Source organism: Styela clava, chromosome 4 (assembly GCF_964204865.1).
Source record: "Styela clava chromosome 4, kaStyClav1.hap1.2, whole genome shotgun sequence".
NCBI lineage: Eukaryota > Metazoa > Chordata > Ascidiacea > Stolidobranchia > Styelidae > Styela > Styela clava.
The window spans coordinates 12,116,288-12,131,841 of NC_135253.1; the positions used below are offsets into that span (position 1 = coordinate 12,116,288).

The following is a 15,554-nucleotide window of genomic DNA, read 5'->3' on the forward strand; positions in this document are numbered from 1 at the left end:
TCCAATGCAATTTGTCCCGTAATTAAAGAGAAATCGATTTCTTCAAAACTTATCAAAGAACAAGAACAACAAAACGATCGCCATGATCACTACGTGTCCAATAATCTTCGTCGTCTATTGTCGGCTCAAAAGACATTTAAAATCAACTCCAAGTTAATTACCAAAAAGTAATCAAAAGTATAGAGTGATTTCGTCCGCTAAACCCCCACGTGATGAAATCAATAACATACAACAGCCAAATTAATACAGGTATGTGTTGGGTTTACTGTGGAAATTGTTTTCGGTCTACATCTACACCATGGGTCTTCAATCGGGGGTAAATTCGACCTTCATGGGATGTGGCCAAACGCAGCAGTCATCCACATCACTCGATACAGCGCCGAGTGAGGTAGCTATGGACGGACACGCTAGTGCGCGAGACCCCGTCTCGCGCCACTTTTTTTGTGGTTCCAACACAGTGGAATTTTCAAGGGGGTAGGTTTCACTTTTCAAATTTGCCAAGGAGTAAACAATAGAATAAAGGTTGGGAACCCTTGCTCTGCTAAATATATCAACGTCTTCAGCACCAAAATTTATTATGCTGAATACAACAACCGGTGACGTGATATGTGTGACAAAATCCACCAGCCAAGGCAATACCATCGCAAGTCGGTTCATTTTCCAGCTTGAATTCATCTTGAGCCACATGTGAAACAGTGAAAGGAATAACTTTTACCCAATTCAAAAACAAACAAGAAAACACCTCACTACTATACAAAGCAAATTTATTTTTTGTTAAAATACTCATTGCACAAGAAGAAGAGTGCACTAACCAACACTAACAAATGATCAGCATATGTGCTAAATAAATATATATATTCAAACAAATTAAGATATCTAATCTAAAAGCATTGAAAAGACGTGCATCTAACTTGGCTTAAATTTTATATAGAAGATGGAATTTCACAAGTTAAAACACAAAGTTATCTGCTCTAAATGCAGAATGGAATAGTCTTTTTTCACTTGAAAATCGTGAACCTGAACCAGATAGGTGCAAACAAATATGGAAGATATCGTACCCATTTTGTCACGCTTGACAGTTACATGATTGTTGAAAAAAAATTTAAATTCTAAAACATATAACAGCACTTGCAGAATATCAATAAGGCACAATGAGCAGAGCAAAATTGTTTACTAATTTTAACTAGAGTAGACATGGCCGTATTAGACAAACAACTGAATATACGCACATCAAAGTTTGATATTTCATAATCAAACAATGTGCTTGAGAGGTATTCAAAAATCCATAAACATCCACTCCGGGGAAAAATTCTTTAGACTATGAAAGATTTAAAGACAAGCCTTATTCTGTTTTGGTTGAAGTTTAAGTATTTTTGTTTTAGAGTTCGGAAGCACCAGCAATTCTGACACTAGAATTAATAGAATAATCAGACAATATAAAGTTTCGAAAAACGACTCAACGGCAGCTAAAATTGCAGAGCGTTGATGTCCTACTCGATTACACTTGCTACATGTTTTACATTTATTCGATACATTGCTAAAATCAGAGCGTTGATGTCCTAACGGCATAACTCATACTTTCATAATTAACTTACATCTGCTAATGATTCTTAAATATCATCATCCATATTTACCCTAGATGTGGAAATTGGAAAAACAAGAGTTCTTGATTTCATATATGAAAGGTCAGGTAGCTTTTGCAAAACAAGGCGAGTCTCAGGGCTGAGTTTACTTTCTTCTTCTTCCCATTTTGAGGCGTTCTGTTGTGCAAACAATGTTGAAATAGTGCTGCTCGGAGATGAATTATTGCTTGAACTTTTGATCGAGGCCAAAATCTTGCTGAGTGTAGCAGATCCACTATCTTTTGGTGGTGGAGGGGGTTCAGTGGTTGGAGCTGTTGTGAGTTCTAGTAACTCTGGGTCTATGAGGTCTGTTAAGAAAAATATTCCAGATTATTATCCTTGGATATTGAGATCACGATAAGTACTTGTAGAAGAAATGCATAACCAAGTAACATGCAACTGCAAAATTTGATAATAAAACAGTGGAAAATTAAGCACTACTTCAATATAAAAGCAAGCAAAGGTCACATGCAGTTAGTGTTAGTCACCCTCACCAGTATGCTACCTGATTTAACCGATGATTTCGAACCATCAACACTGAGTTTTTCAAAATAATCCAAGTCCATAGAAGATGAAATGATTGGTATAGGATCGCTCATATCCACTGAGCTTTGAACAGTGTCAGAATTATTTGTAATCTCATCACTATGTGACCAACTACCATCTATAAGCATGCTGTTCCCACTACCAGAATTATCTACAAGAAATTTATTATGAGTATTATTATGAATGAATTGCAATGAGCCATAAATTAATGCATATCAATTTTGAGTAGTATATTTTGTGAAAAACTAGAATAGATTGAATCAGGCTTCTGCGATTTTTTGAGCTAAAATAAATGAGTCAATCTTTTGTTGTCCAATTGAAGACACCCAATATCGCCTGAAGAGAAATTATTGTCTCTATATGGAAATAACGCACAATGCTCCAGAAATATCACTTCATGTTTTCATTATAATAAAGTGAGCCATGAGTTATTTATGGAATATCAAAAAATATGAACAATGATGTAAATAGGAATATGGGCAAGATAGACAGCCAGATTAGGAATAGAATAGTAGGATTTACGGTAAGTGTCTTGCGAACGATTACTTATGAAAAATCTTTTACTAGTGTCATACTGTACTTGTGACTGTGTGCATTTGAAAAGTAACGTAACGGCCAGTTTGAAAAGTCATTGAACATAGTAAAAAGGGGTTAAATAAAAATTGAAGTCAAGGAATAGCAGCACAATGCATAGAATGTTATATAGGGAGGATGTCAAAAAAAGCCTTACATTATACTCAAAGTTTTGCTTTTTTAGTTTTAAAAATGAAGTAAAACTTGTTTATCATAAAAAAACATACTAGGGGTTTAATTTTATTGAACAACACAAGTGTCTGTTAATTGAAATTACGTTATAAGTTGTAGATTGGCCCTTGGAGCAGTTCAAGTCAAGACGCTGTTGTAGAATTGCTATTTACAATATAAAAATTCAATCAAATAAAATATTAGGGGACAACATGAAAACAATCACATATGAATTTATATGTGAAACTAAATTAGACATGATACCAGGCTGAATATGTATGCTAAATATTCTTGATATAAATATCAAATTATACTACTGTGAGCTAAATTAAATTTTTCTGTGTGTGTGTGGAGTTGGAATCTAATGTTCTAATACAAAGCACTGAGTACTTTACCTGCAATAGTTTTCCATTCAGAATGTACCTCTTGTGCTTTGGAAGCCTCCTCCTGTCAAAATAAATCAAAAATCATAGTTGAACATTGAAAATGAGATGAAAATTAAATTAATAATATTTGGAACGATTATATTTTGTCGCTATCTAAAATAAATATTTTATATTGGGAATGGAAAATTGGTTTTCACATTTGGGAAGCCAGCTTAATTCCAGTTTTGAAATAATATAGTACTCAGGATTTTTATAGAAATAAAGGAACATAATCTGCTAATGACACAACTGCATACCAGAAATGTAGCATGTAATTTCAGTTTTACCAGCTACTGTCTATGCTCAAAAAGCTCATATTTATACTGATATTGACCAGATAATATGAAATTTATTAACAATGAAAACTATGTAAAAATCTGCTCGTTAAGAAAGTCAACAAAATGGAATCATTATGAGTACCAGTAGTGCCGGAGCATTCTTTTCAGTCGGAGATAATGCTGTGATTTTTTCGGCAGCTGACATTGGTTTTAACACTCCTTTGCTTGGATCGATCATACCCTAAAACCAAGCGTTATTCATTTACTAACTACTTGATAATATTTTCAACATCACGAGTGAGCTGATAGCCATTCGAACAAACACTTCGTCTGATTAAGTCTAAGTGGGCACATTAGTCATGAATCCTGAAAAGCATGGAATTTTTACAAATATTAAGGGCTATATTTCATGTATATCACAAGAGATAAATAATAAATGAATATAAAATTTACCGAAATAACTGAACCATTAATATTCATTACTGAAAATTTAGTAGCTACTATTAATAAAGATCATAAATTCGAGAGCATAGTTGGAAAATTTTAAATAAAATATTAAAAAGCAGTTAGATTCTCTCATGTTTCAGTCACAGCCTGCACTTGAGAGATTCAGGGTTACATGAATGAAGACATGAAACCAAAAGTTTAGACTCACCAATCCTGCAGCATAATAGGTTGGAACGTAGTAAGCTTGCTTGGTGCCACTGAAAAGCTAAATTAGATAAACGAGGATAGAAAATACATGAATAGCAAATATCACCAGGATCAATAAAAATACAAATAAATAATAAATCAATAATACTGAATCAATGAAAATAAATCGTTGCAAAAAAGAAAATTATTTGCTGCAACTCCATTTGCCTTTCAAAACAAAATCTAACTGCGACATAAAAATTTTGGGATAGCCATGGGATATTGAAGTGTATATCGTGAAAACTGCACAATGCACATTATAAGGTTTTCATCCAATCTCATATAAAGTCTATTTTCCTTATAGAAATAGAATATTTCTTATCTAACACCGACTAAACACCAAAGTTTTTTCAATACAAGCATGTAAAATCATTAGGAATCAACATACACCGAATCATCAATACTGTAGAGTTGGAAGATATCACGATAAAACCACACAGAAAAAATAGTAAATGAAATGACAGTTGATCAAGTATGGTCACCATCAATGGTCAAACTATTTCCATATGTGATGTGCAGTGATTTTTTTTCAAACTGTTGTGACTGACCTCCCCGTACATGCATGAAATTGATTTTAACAATGCGTGCAAAATTTCATGCCAAAGAAGTATTGTGATTGCCTATAATAATTTGATAAACTGAAATACACTTACAATATTTTGTGTATGCATTCCTAAAGAATCAAGTAGATGTTTGTTGTGACCGGAACCATTCCACACAAAGTTTAGTGCAAGGGTGTTGTCAATATCTTCCAGTTGATCCCATAGTTCCCCCGAACTAATAAAAGAAGAAATTGAATATTGTAAAAATAGGAATATGTGCTCAAGTGATGTTGGTCAGTTACGTCATTGTGCAGCTATTTCCATGACAGCAATTGGTACCAGTTTCTTTTCCAACCTAATTATGGTCCACCGGTTATTATCTTTTTAAGGTTTAATAGTAAATGTGATTACCATATATTCTCGCATATAAGCCGAGTTTAAAACTCCAAAAAAAGGGTTCCCGAACTAAGGGGTCAGCTTATATGCACATAACTCAGATTTCTACCTAACTATGATCTACCGGTAATTATCTTTAAGGTTTAATAGTAAATGGAAAATGTGACTACGGTTTATAGCACGAGTTGAAATCAACCGGAACGATGGTATAAATGTCAATGAACAACACCTTTTAGTGGAGCAAAAATTATAACTCAAAACTTGCTTTTACATCCAAACTATATATTCTGTATATTCAATTTCTAAAACATTCAAAATTCAAGGGTGGTAAAAAATCATTAAATATTTTGAACAGAAAAATTAGATAGTTTGATGGGTAGGCATACCTAACTAGAATGCTCACAACCTAACAAGAACTATGTTCAAGTCTAGTAATTTACATTACCTAGTAGCCTACTTACCATGATATTTGTAAAGATTCTCCACTAACAGTTGAATGATTTTCCGCATCAGAATTCATCAAATCTGATATTAAATGAATTTGACTTTTCGATAAATCATTTTTCTTGTTCAAATATTTTGACACAAAAGATTCCACCTTAAATACATAACAATTAAATATTACTAACAATGTATAATAGTATATCATCGATTCTAGAAGTGAATACATGCTGTCTTAAAGAAAAAATAGAAATTGGACAGTAATTATGTCAAAGATGACCACTAACGGGCCACATCTAGTCCACAAACAATGAAACTCCCGGAGGTTTGATTTACTGAATGATTCAAGATTCTAAACTCTGTTATTGGCATTTTAAAGGAAATTTGTAGCTTCATTTCATCATCCTTACATTTTACTTTTATAAAGTGCAATTTTTCAGTTCAGTACATACTGGTAATCCAATGTTTTTGAATGAAAGTTGGAAGACCAAGTATTTATATATTTCAGCATACTGTGAATTTTTGGATGATGCCAAACATGCAAATGCATTCACTTCTTAGTTAAGCATTTTTTGTTCGACAAAAGATCACAGTTCCATCACCATTGAATAGTACAAATTTTCTGTTGGTCTCTACATTTGCACACCATATTGTTACACTGGAACCTGTTTAATGTTCGTGTTCAGAGAACTGCAGTAAAATTTAATGTTAATATTATTTATTATTTAACAAAAATAGTAATACCAGTAATCTTTCTTACTTTTTCTTTTACAGTTGATACATTTTTCACAGTGTCTTGAACAGACGACCAGGTTGTTGCAGAACCACTCCCAAAGTCTGCAAAATCATCATCACCAGTACCTTCAGCAAAATCACCAAAGTCATCCACATCTGGATCCATTTTGGTTGTTTCCTTAGGAGCAGAAAAATCAGCAAATCCATCCGTATTATTGGCAGTGGTATTTTCTTCAAATGCACCAAAGTCACATTCAAATGGAACAACTTCACTTTGTGTCGATTCAACAACATTATTACAATTACTGTCACTGGTCACAAACTCAGTTTCAAAATCACCAAAATCATCATCAGCTTGGATATTTTCAGTAACATTTTCATCTGAAGTCTTATTTTCAGTACAAGATGCCGATTCGAAAGTGGCACCTAAATCATCCGTTTGTTCTTTTGAATTTTCAACCGGAATTTTGTCTATTGCATCTGTCGGTTGTGCTGATATAGTTGAATTTTCTTCAATTTCAAGCTCTTTATTATCACCATCAGACACATCCTCTAATTCTGAGTTAATGGGCTTTTCAACTTCAACAGATGCAAAATCAGCAAAGTCTTTATCAAAATCCTCATTTTCTGGTGTATTCTCCTCTGTTCTATTTTTCTCACAGGGATTCTCTTGAACTTCATTTTGAGCAATAGCGGATGCCAATTCATTAACATCAATATGTTCTTTGTTACTTACAAAATTATTAACGACGAGTTCTTGAGATATTGTATCTTCATATACAATATCATCATTCAAATTTCCTTCAAGTTGAAGCTCTTTATTATCACCATCAGATACAACATCCTCCAATTCTGAGTTAATGGGCTTTTCACTTTCAACAGATGTAAAATCAGCAAAGTCTTCATCAAAATCATCATTTTCTGGTGCATTCTCCTCTATTCTATTTTCTTCACAGGAATTCTCTCGAACTTCACTCTGAGCAATAGCAGATGCTGATTCGTTAACATCAATATGTTCATTAATACTTACAGAATTATTAACATTAAATTCTTGGCATATTGTATCTTCACATACAATATCATCCGATGATTTTACTTCAACTTCTGTTAAGTTATAATTAAGGCTTTTATTTTGCAAATCTTCTGGATATTTAGATGATTTTTCACGAAAAAAATTTTCCTCACTTATTGCACTTTGTTTTGAGGCAATTTCAGTTATATTTATGTCATCAACAGTTTCTGATACAACATAATTTTGATTATTCAGGCAACTTTCATCAGTAAGTGACACATGATCTCCATTATCAAAGTTATCCACTAAATCAGAATTCTTCATATTGTTCTGCGAGAAACTTATATCTTCATCTTTAATAGACATGTCAGGTTCAGCGGAGTTCGCAATTGTATTTGAGGCAGAAGTATTAAGAAGATTTTGATCATCACTATTTTTAATAGAGGTGTCTTGAATATTTAACCGATCATCAGTGAGTTCTGCGCATTTTGTATTTGCCTTCTCTTTATCATTTGAAGATTGAGTGTTTATACTGTCATCTTCAATGTCCGGATTTTTAACACCATTACATTGAGTTTCTATAGTATCATCGGTAATATTTGATTTACTTGAACCATTTAAAGGTGGTGAAGATTGCATTGAGGAATTCACCATATTCTTTTCTTGTCCATATTGGCTTTCATGAAATATTGTTTCCACCTCTGAGAATGAAATAAAAAGTAAATCAACAAGACAGTCAAATGACTATTGCAATGTAAGCCAAATTCCAATCAAATGTTAAAAGAATTGTAGCAGCAATATTTCAGGAGTAAAATAAAAGTAGTATCTTATAGTGATTTCTTTTATTGCTGAAAATTTGGAATTGATCCTCTTTTATGTTGTGGTCTTGTGGAGCAAGGTTATTTATCATGAACTCTTTATCACAATCGTGCAAAAAAATGGATTGTGATTGGAGTAGTGAACGGCCACCGGATATGTAAACGATGCTGCAGTAGTAAAAACTCGAGCAATCCCTCCACACCTAATTATCTCCCACAAGATTCAAAACACAACTCATGAAATTAGAGTTACAAAAATTAACAAAAAACAAAAATTACCAACCTTTATCATTATTCAATTCAATCTTTCCGTTTTCACCCTTGCTATTTGGAAACAAATTTTTGGCAGGAAAATGGGTATCATCACTTAAAAAATGATTAGAATCATCAATACTGGGTGGAGAATTGATAGACGGATATGAATCATCATCATAAATAATAGGAGAAGAGAAATCGTCAAAGTCATCATCATTTTGTGCGCTGTCTTTAAAATCACCAAAATCTTCACCATCATCCATGGGTGGAGGTGTCGTTGACACCATGGGAATAAATCCAGACATGATGTATGTTATTCCAGTTTACAAAGCATCACAATATTTATGTTTGAATTTCGTCTTAAAAATAGTAATAAAAATAATCAGTTCAAAGTATATTTAAAAGCCAGCCAGGCCTTACAAAATAAATTCCCAAATAGAACTTGACAACATAGTACATGATGATTTTAACACAACATTGTAAAAGCATCGATTTTTCTGTCCTCAAAAAAAAACAATTTCTTGAGTTGAGTGTGAGATGGAAAATCTTTTTGCCACAATTATCAAAATATTTTGCCACTTAAAGTTACATGACAGAACAATGAAATATGTCCAAAATTAAGAAGGAAAAGAGTTTCAGAATTCCCCATTACTAAGATATGACACAGAAATATTATTCAATTTATTTCAAATTTGAAGAAATTCAAAATAAACACTCATCCGAGTTAGTCATACAATTCAACAAACTGAATTACAAATTGCTAAATCCAAATATTTACAGTATAAAAAGTAATCTAATCCTAGAATTTCTGAACAATAAAAATATTCTAAATAGAGCCATGGGTCATAGGTCAAAGCGGAATGATTGCACAGATAACAAGTCATCATGAAGTCCATTATAAAAGTGCGAGTAATTTATCTTTTTTAACTAATTTCCCAATAGTATTGGTAATGCAAGAGTCTTGCTGCACATTAGCACAAATGTATTTCTGTAACTTTTTGATTTGTCTTGATCATCCGAGGACTCAGGCTCAACTCACTTATGCCAACATAAAATGAACTAAACATATATGACAAATGATTGTATGAAATATAATTGAAGTCGGTGTTGAAAGATGATGAGTAGTTGGAATACATACCTACTTGAATACAGTGACATCATATAAAACGGTTTTTAGATAAGGACTAGTAATGTTGTTCAAGTGCATTTACACAGCTGCCCTTGTTTTGATTAATTTTTATATCGAATGAACAGTAAAAAAATACCAAACATTTTAGCAGTCTCTTTTGCATTTTTTATTCATGAACGTGATGGCCTTGTATCTGTATCAGCAGCACCCGATCTCCTTGATCTGGTTTCATTAGTTTTTTCGCTGAATGCGGATCGTCGCATGGTGCTTCTTCGTAAGCTCTTGTTTGCGGCTGGCTGCGTAGTTTCAGCCATCATTTGTGTTGACATGAATTGCGCAACCTGATCCATGACATCTTTCTGCATCTCGGTTGTCATCATAAAAACATCGTGTTCTCTACTGTTATACATGATAGCATTTTGAAACATCAACATTAAATCACGATGAAACTCTGTGGTTGTACGAGTAACTCCATTTTCAATATTTTTTTTGAGTTGAGATAAATCCATACTACGGTATACAGTAGTTGAATAGTTGGGTGCGATATCATCAGTCACAGGTTGCAAAAACAAGCTAGCATACCTATGACTTGCTACCTGTTTCCATAATATCATAATCGATTTTCGCCAAGCCTTCCAACTGGCAGTAGAATCAGGATCCATGTCACTGCTGTGTGAAAGTGCTGGACTTGATGGAAAACTGTCTGATACAAAGCTGTCAGGTGGAGCTGGAGTTCCAGGTAGACTTATCGACTGATGTAAAGTTTCATCAATTGAAAAATTAAAAGCACTATTATTAACCCCAGCAACTTCTGATGAAACAGTATCATCAGTCGAGGAATGTTTTCTCCGAGCCTCTGTTTCAATTAAATTTTCTGAATTTTTCTCCTGTTTCTCTACAGTAATATTTTGTTCAATCTTTTCATTTTTAGCGACAATATCTTCTTTCTGTGATTCAATCTCATCTGGTATAGGTTTAAATATGGAGTCAACATTTTTGGCAACGTTGGCATCTTTTTCAAATGACTCAGTTACTGTATAATCGAAGTCTGATTTTTCCTTAGTTTCAACTTTGTTTTCTTGGGGAACATTATCCAAGTTTTGCATTTCAGCTAGGCTTGTATCTCCTACAACAGTTGCAGCTCCAATTATCTTGCTTTCTTCAGTTTTCAGACTGATATCAGTAATAACATTTATGGCAGGTTCATTATCTTTGACAATATCGCCAGGCAATTTTGGTATTGTATCTTCATCAGGTAGTACAGTCCTTTGCAACTTTTCGATTTCATTTCTTATTTCTTCAGCTAGAGAATTAGCATCTTCAATTTCATTATTTTCTTGAGTATCAACATCTTTATCCATTGTATATTCCATTTCTCTGCCTTCGTTTTCAATTTCATTAATAAGTTCATCTAACCGGTCATCGACTGTCCCTGATTCAATTAATTCAATTTCTCTTTTCAATTTGCGATATTCTGTTCTTTCATAACGCAATTGTTTTTTCAATTCTTCTATGCGTACTTTTGTTAAACGTGACACAATAACATCCTCTGGTGATGAACCAGGTTGTATGTTTTCTGATGAATCAGAACGTTCACTTCCTCTTTTACGCTTCGGAGCATCCGTTTGATCTACTAAAGCAGTGTATTGTTGGGCGCAAAATTTAGGACTAAACCAATCTGGAGGTCTGTCAGGTTCACCCAGTGGTTTTAAAAGTCTTCCCACACCAGACCAATGCTGCTCACCAGTTCTTAATACATATGAAGCAATTGCTAATTTTTCTCTCGTTGACCATTCTGTCTCAGGTTTCATATTTGTTGTTGAAGATTCTGAAGAATCAGCTTCTGCCATTTAATTTATGTTTTGCAATAATATTGAGTCGTTTTATCATCTCATAAGCATTACCAGTATCTTAATCTACGGTAATACCTTGAAATTTAAGCATAATCAAGATAAATAAAATGTCCATAGATGTAACGTGGCTCAGGTAATTACTTCAATGAAATGAGACAAAAATCTGAATTGGAATTAAGCGATAATTTTTATAAAAAAAATGTTCAATATGATTATCATTCAATGATCATTTATTATAAAGATCATTATAAATGTTAGGAAATTACTCATTTTTTCAAGAAAAATAATTCGTATCTAACACAGTTTGGAATAATTTCTTCAGCTTGAATAAAAATTATATCCACTTGAACCAGTGGTTAAACAAGTACATTGAACCATGAAAAAATGATCAACATGTAAAGGGGAACAGCAAAATACTGTATAACCACACAATGAATTACTTGAGTTTTGTCTGTTTCTTTATGAGATTCTTATTATAGTGATAGGTTAAATAAACATACATTTACAGTATCAAACTTTCAATATGCCGTGCCAAATCATTGAATTCAACACTTCCACAATAAGCATCATTGACAAAATTAGGAAGAAATTACCTTTTCAATGCACCCAGGGCAAAGGAACAACATAGAAGTTGAACAAAATTTATTATGATTTAGAATCCAAAAAAGTATTATTTCGTGGAAATAGATTGTTATTCCTTTTCATCCCTTTCATACTGTTTCATTCAAGCCAAATCCAAGGCAGGTGGACACTAAAAATTTCCTGCAGTTTAACACAATATCCAAGTACTCCCAGTTTGGGAATTCAGAAAACAAAATTAAGATTTTCCTAATGTAAAATTAGCTATTTCAAGAGTCACATCATGATCAAATTGTATGTGGTAAAATTTGTCATATTTTATTTCTATTTCATTTTAAAATAAATAAACTAATTTAGTCAAAAAAAAAAAAGAAACTAAGAATACCAAATTATTTGGGTGCAAAAATTCCTATCAATGATAAACATTTGTAACATGCAATTATCATAGATAGCCTACTTCAGTTGTATATTTTAGTCAATGCACTGTCAACATAAGGCATCTCACAAATAATAAAAACAATATCCACAAAACGAAACTCTCAATCAATATGAAATAAATACAATAAAAAATGCAGATAATTCATGTCTGTCAGGACTGGGGAGCCATATCTGTAATGTTTTGTTGGTGCAGATTAAAGGCAAGCTTCTCATAATAGATGGAGCTAGAGCTACCAGAAATTTTAGTGGCTCCAGCTCATAACACATCTATTTATTTTTCATATGAATTTATAAATTTTTAATACCTTATAGAAATGATAAAATCTATCAATATTTTCAGCTTATAATGTTTTTTAAGATTTGATTCCAATTATTTATTTAGGTTTAAAGTTCGATTTAAAAATCTGAGACCTTAAATATTGCGGCATTGGAGCCTGAGCGGTGGTCAAAGTGATTTCCAAACAGCTCCCCAGTCCGGAATTGTCAATAGCATTACACCATACTAGTATTGTTATGATGCCATCCCCATACATCTTTTTCACTCACAATTACTGATTTATCCCCAACTGTTCTGATTTCCAGTTGAATAGGTGCGCTAGATAAATTATTAGATTGGGCTAATTCAGCATTTTTTGTTGGAGTAGAAACCAAAACATTACAACCTTCTTTTAATATTCCGCGCTCATGAGCACTAGCAAGTAAACTGACGACCCTTCGATCAACTTCATACTTAATCGACCGAGCACCATAGTATATATTATACCCATCAGCTAAAATTGTGGGAATTGAAGGTGTTTGCCAGGTAATTTTAACTTTATGCTTTTTAGCAGCAATAGCTCTCCACATTTCCAGTTCCCTTTCCACAAGTTCAATTAATTCATTGTCTGAAAAAGGCAGGAAATACACAAACTCGTTAATTCGTCCCAAAAACTCATCTCTACCAAAATGTCGTTTTAAAATAGGTTGAACCACATTTTCTTTGAATGAGCGAGATACGCTGCTATACTGGCTAGGAATGGAATTTTGATTTTCAGTTTCATCAAGTTTACTTTTTCTCACATTATCTGCTTCTCTTCGAAGTTTTGCACCGTATTGCGCAATCTCATCAGATGCTAAATTTGAAGTCATAACAAAAATGGCATTTTTGCAGTCTATTGTTCTCCCCCTTCCATCAGTTAAACGCCCTTCATCAAAAAGCTGGAGCAAAACTGTAAGTACATCGGGATGCGCCTTGTCAACCTCATCAAATAACACTACAGCGTCAGGTTTGGCTTTCAATTTCTTTGTCAGTTGGCCACCTTCATTATGGCCAATGTATCCTGGAGGAGCCCCAATTAATTTGGCAACTTCGTGTTTTTCTTGATATTCAGACATATCAAGTCGTATGAAGGACTTTTTATCCCCTTTATGTAAATAATTTGCTACCTGTTTAGCAAGTTCTGTTTTCCCTACACCTGAGGAGCCGAGAAATAGAAAAACGAGAGGATGATCCTCGTCATACCATCCATTCTGTTTCCTACGTATGCATGAGGAGACAGTAGAAATAGGTCCCACTTGTCCTACGATGTGCTCTTTCAATCGCTTTTCAAGTGGAAACTTGAGCCTTTCTTGGGCTTCTTCTGCTTCTTTTTTAACAGATTGAGCTTTTTCATGAGAAATCAATAGATCATATAATTCATCGTTTTCCTCACTCACATATGAACTTGCTTTATGACCTAAATGATTCTTTATCAAAGCATCAGCTCCACGATTCAGTAAAGCAGTAACACAAGAATTAGAGTCTGCAACAGCAGCATAATGTAGGGCAGTAAAACCCAAAAAATTTGAATAATGATTCAATTCATCGCTAAAATTGTTTTCTCTTTCACGACGAACTCCCAATTCATCAATATGAAATTTATGAGAAATATGACGAGAGGTTGTAAACAAATCTGTATGATTGGGGTTTGCACCAGCATCTAACAAAGCCAATAAAATCTCAATATGACCATTGACTGCTGCTGCCATCAATGGAGTCCAACCATATTTGTGGGTGCTATTTATTATTTCATCTGCAACTTCTGCACTACATTTTTTCAATTCACCCAAGGTGTGTCGCAATCCAAATATATCCCCAGACACGGAGTAGTGCAGTATTGATGCCTTTAATTTTCTTTTCAGTAGAGAATCATTGCCTTCATCATTTGCTATAAATCCAATTGCTAAAAATAGCAGTGGCGAAAGTCTCGAAGCTGAACTAAACTTTGGATTTTCATTCGGATTTGTATAAATCAAACGAAATGTCTGATCTACTATTGATTTTCGAGAACAAGGTTTCAGACAGTGAATGGAAAACATTTTATAGCTGGAACATTTGTTTATTAGAAGTGTTCGTCTTGGCACCAACAAGAGTTTTTTGGTAATATTATTTATTCTTGCATTCATCATTATGACATACAGACATAAGGTGATGGTATTATTATACAATAAATTATTATTTAAAAACTTAACCACTATTCAGCAAGCAATGAAGAAACGACTCTGTCAAATGATTTAGATTTAATGGTTTCTCCAGGAATATAAAACGGGTTACACACTAATTCTGTGTAGGCATTATGAAGCTTACGAAACATACTTCTTATTTCATTATCCCTTTTTTGAACATTAGATGGATCCACTACAATAACAAATTTGACCTTAGTGTTCGTAACGTAACCGTAAACTTTGTAGTCTTCTGTGGGATACAATAAACCAAGGTAAAACTCACGAAGGTCAGATGATGTCCCAGAACCTTTGCCAACGCTGGCGATTTTTTCTTCTACAACGTCTAATGAAGTATGAACAGTATAATGAAATTTGAGTTCGTTTTCCTCGCCCGGCTTACAGCGTATAAGTAATGGATAGTTTTCTTTAGCAATAACAGCAATACAAACTGCCATAGCACAAGAATAGTCGAACGAACAACTTACAAATCCATGCGAATACACAGCACCGCCACCAACGCTACGATATCTAAAATGGCGTCAGTGTTATAGCGCCTCCTGTTTCCTATCCAACGTAATTTTGTTA

The 15,554-nt window shown here is 33.5% G+C and overlaps 4 protein-coding genes across 5 annotated transcripts; all 4 read right to left on the bottom strand.

The window, feature by feature from the left end:
• Positions 1-747: 747 nt before the first annotated feature.
• LOC120326023 (uncharacterized) lies at positions 748-8,896 on the bottom strand. 2 transcript variants are annotated; one of them, XM_039392229.2, is made up of 9 exons: positions 8,536-8,891; positions 6,448-8,135; positions 5,708-5,844; positions 4,962-5,085; positions 4,271-4,327; positions 3,758-3,856; positions 3,308-3,359; positions 2,128-2,319; positions 748-1,930 (listed from the first exon to the last, which is right to left on the bottom strand). In XM_039392229.2, exons 1-9 carry the CDS (start codon positions 8,810-8,812, stop codon positions 1,611-1,613), a joined length of 2,946 nt encoding a protein of 981 aa, XP_039248163.2. In that variant the 5' UTR covers positions 8,813-8,891; the 3' UTR covers positions 748-1,610. The 2 variants fall into 2 exon arrangements, with proteins under 2 accessions (XP_039248163.2, XP_077968279.1); XM_078112153.1 differs by lacking the exon at positions 2,128-2,319 and having other exon boundaries at positions 8,536-8,896.
• Positions 8,897-8,994: 98 nt separating this feature from the next.
• Positions 8,995-11,490, bottom strand: LOC120326026 (uncharacterized). Its single transcript, XM_039392231.2, has one exon. It carries the CDS (start codon positions 11,484-11,486, stop codon positions 9,807-9,809), a length of 1,680 nt encoding a protein of 559 aa, XP_039248165.2. The 5' UTR covers positions 11,487-11,490; the 3' UTR covers positions 8,995-9,806.
• A 74-nt stretch (positions 11,491-11,564) lies between these two features.
• LOC120326025 (mitochondrial disaggregase-like) lies at positions 11,565-14,933 on the bottom strand. The gene has a single exon (XM_039392230.2). The coding sequence runs from the start codon at positions 14,931-14,933 to the stop codon at positions 12,999-13,001; it is 1,935 nt and encodes a 644-aa protein (XP_039248164.2). The 3' UTR covers positions 11,565-12,998.
• Positions 14,934-14,965: 32 nt separating this feature from the next.
• Positions 14,966-15,551, bottom strand: LOC120326029 (trafficking protein particle complex subunit 2-like protein). The gene has a single exon (XM_039392236.2). It carries the CDS (start codon positions 15,422-15,424, stop codon positions 14,999-15,001), a length of 426 nt encoding a protein of 141 aa, XP_039248170.1. The 5' UTR covers positions 15,425-15,551; the 3' UTR covers positions 14,966-14,998.
• Positions 15,552-15,554: the final 3 nt, after the last annotated feature.

Excerpts from the sequence above, each read along its gene's own strand:
- LOC120326029 (XM_039392236.2), bottom strand. The coding sequence starts at position 15,424 with ATGGCAGTTTGTATTGCTGTTATTGCTAAAGAAAACTATCCATTACTT.
- LOC120326025 (XM_039392230.2), bottom strand. The coding sequence starts at position 14,933 with ATGATGAATGCAAGAATAAATAATATTACCAAAAAACTCTTGTTGGTG.
- LOC120326026 (XM_039392231.2), bottom strand. The coding sequence starts at position 11,486 with ATGGCAGAAGCTGATTCTTCAGAATCTTCAACAACAAATATGAAACCT.
- LOC120326023 (XM_039392229.2), bottom strand. The coding sequence starts at position 8,812 with ATGTCTGGATTTATTCCCATGGTGTCAACGACACCTCCACCCATGGAT. Across the intron at positions 4,328-4,961 it reads GAATGCATACACAAAATATT|CTTTTCAGTGGCACCAAGCA; the intron begins GTAAGTGTATTT and ends TATCTAATTTAG. Across the intron at positions 2,320-3,307 it reads TGAATGGAAAACTATTGCAG|ATAATTCTGGTAGTGGGAAC; the intron begins GTAAAGTACTCA and ends AATTTCTTGTAG.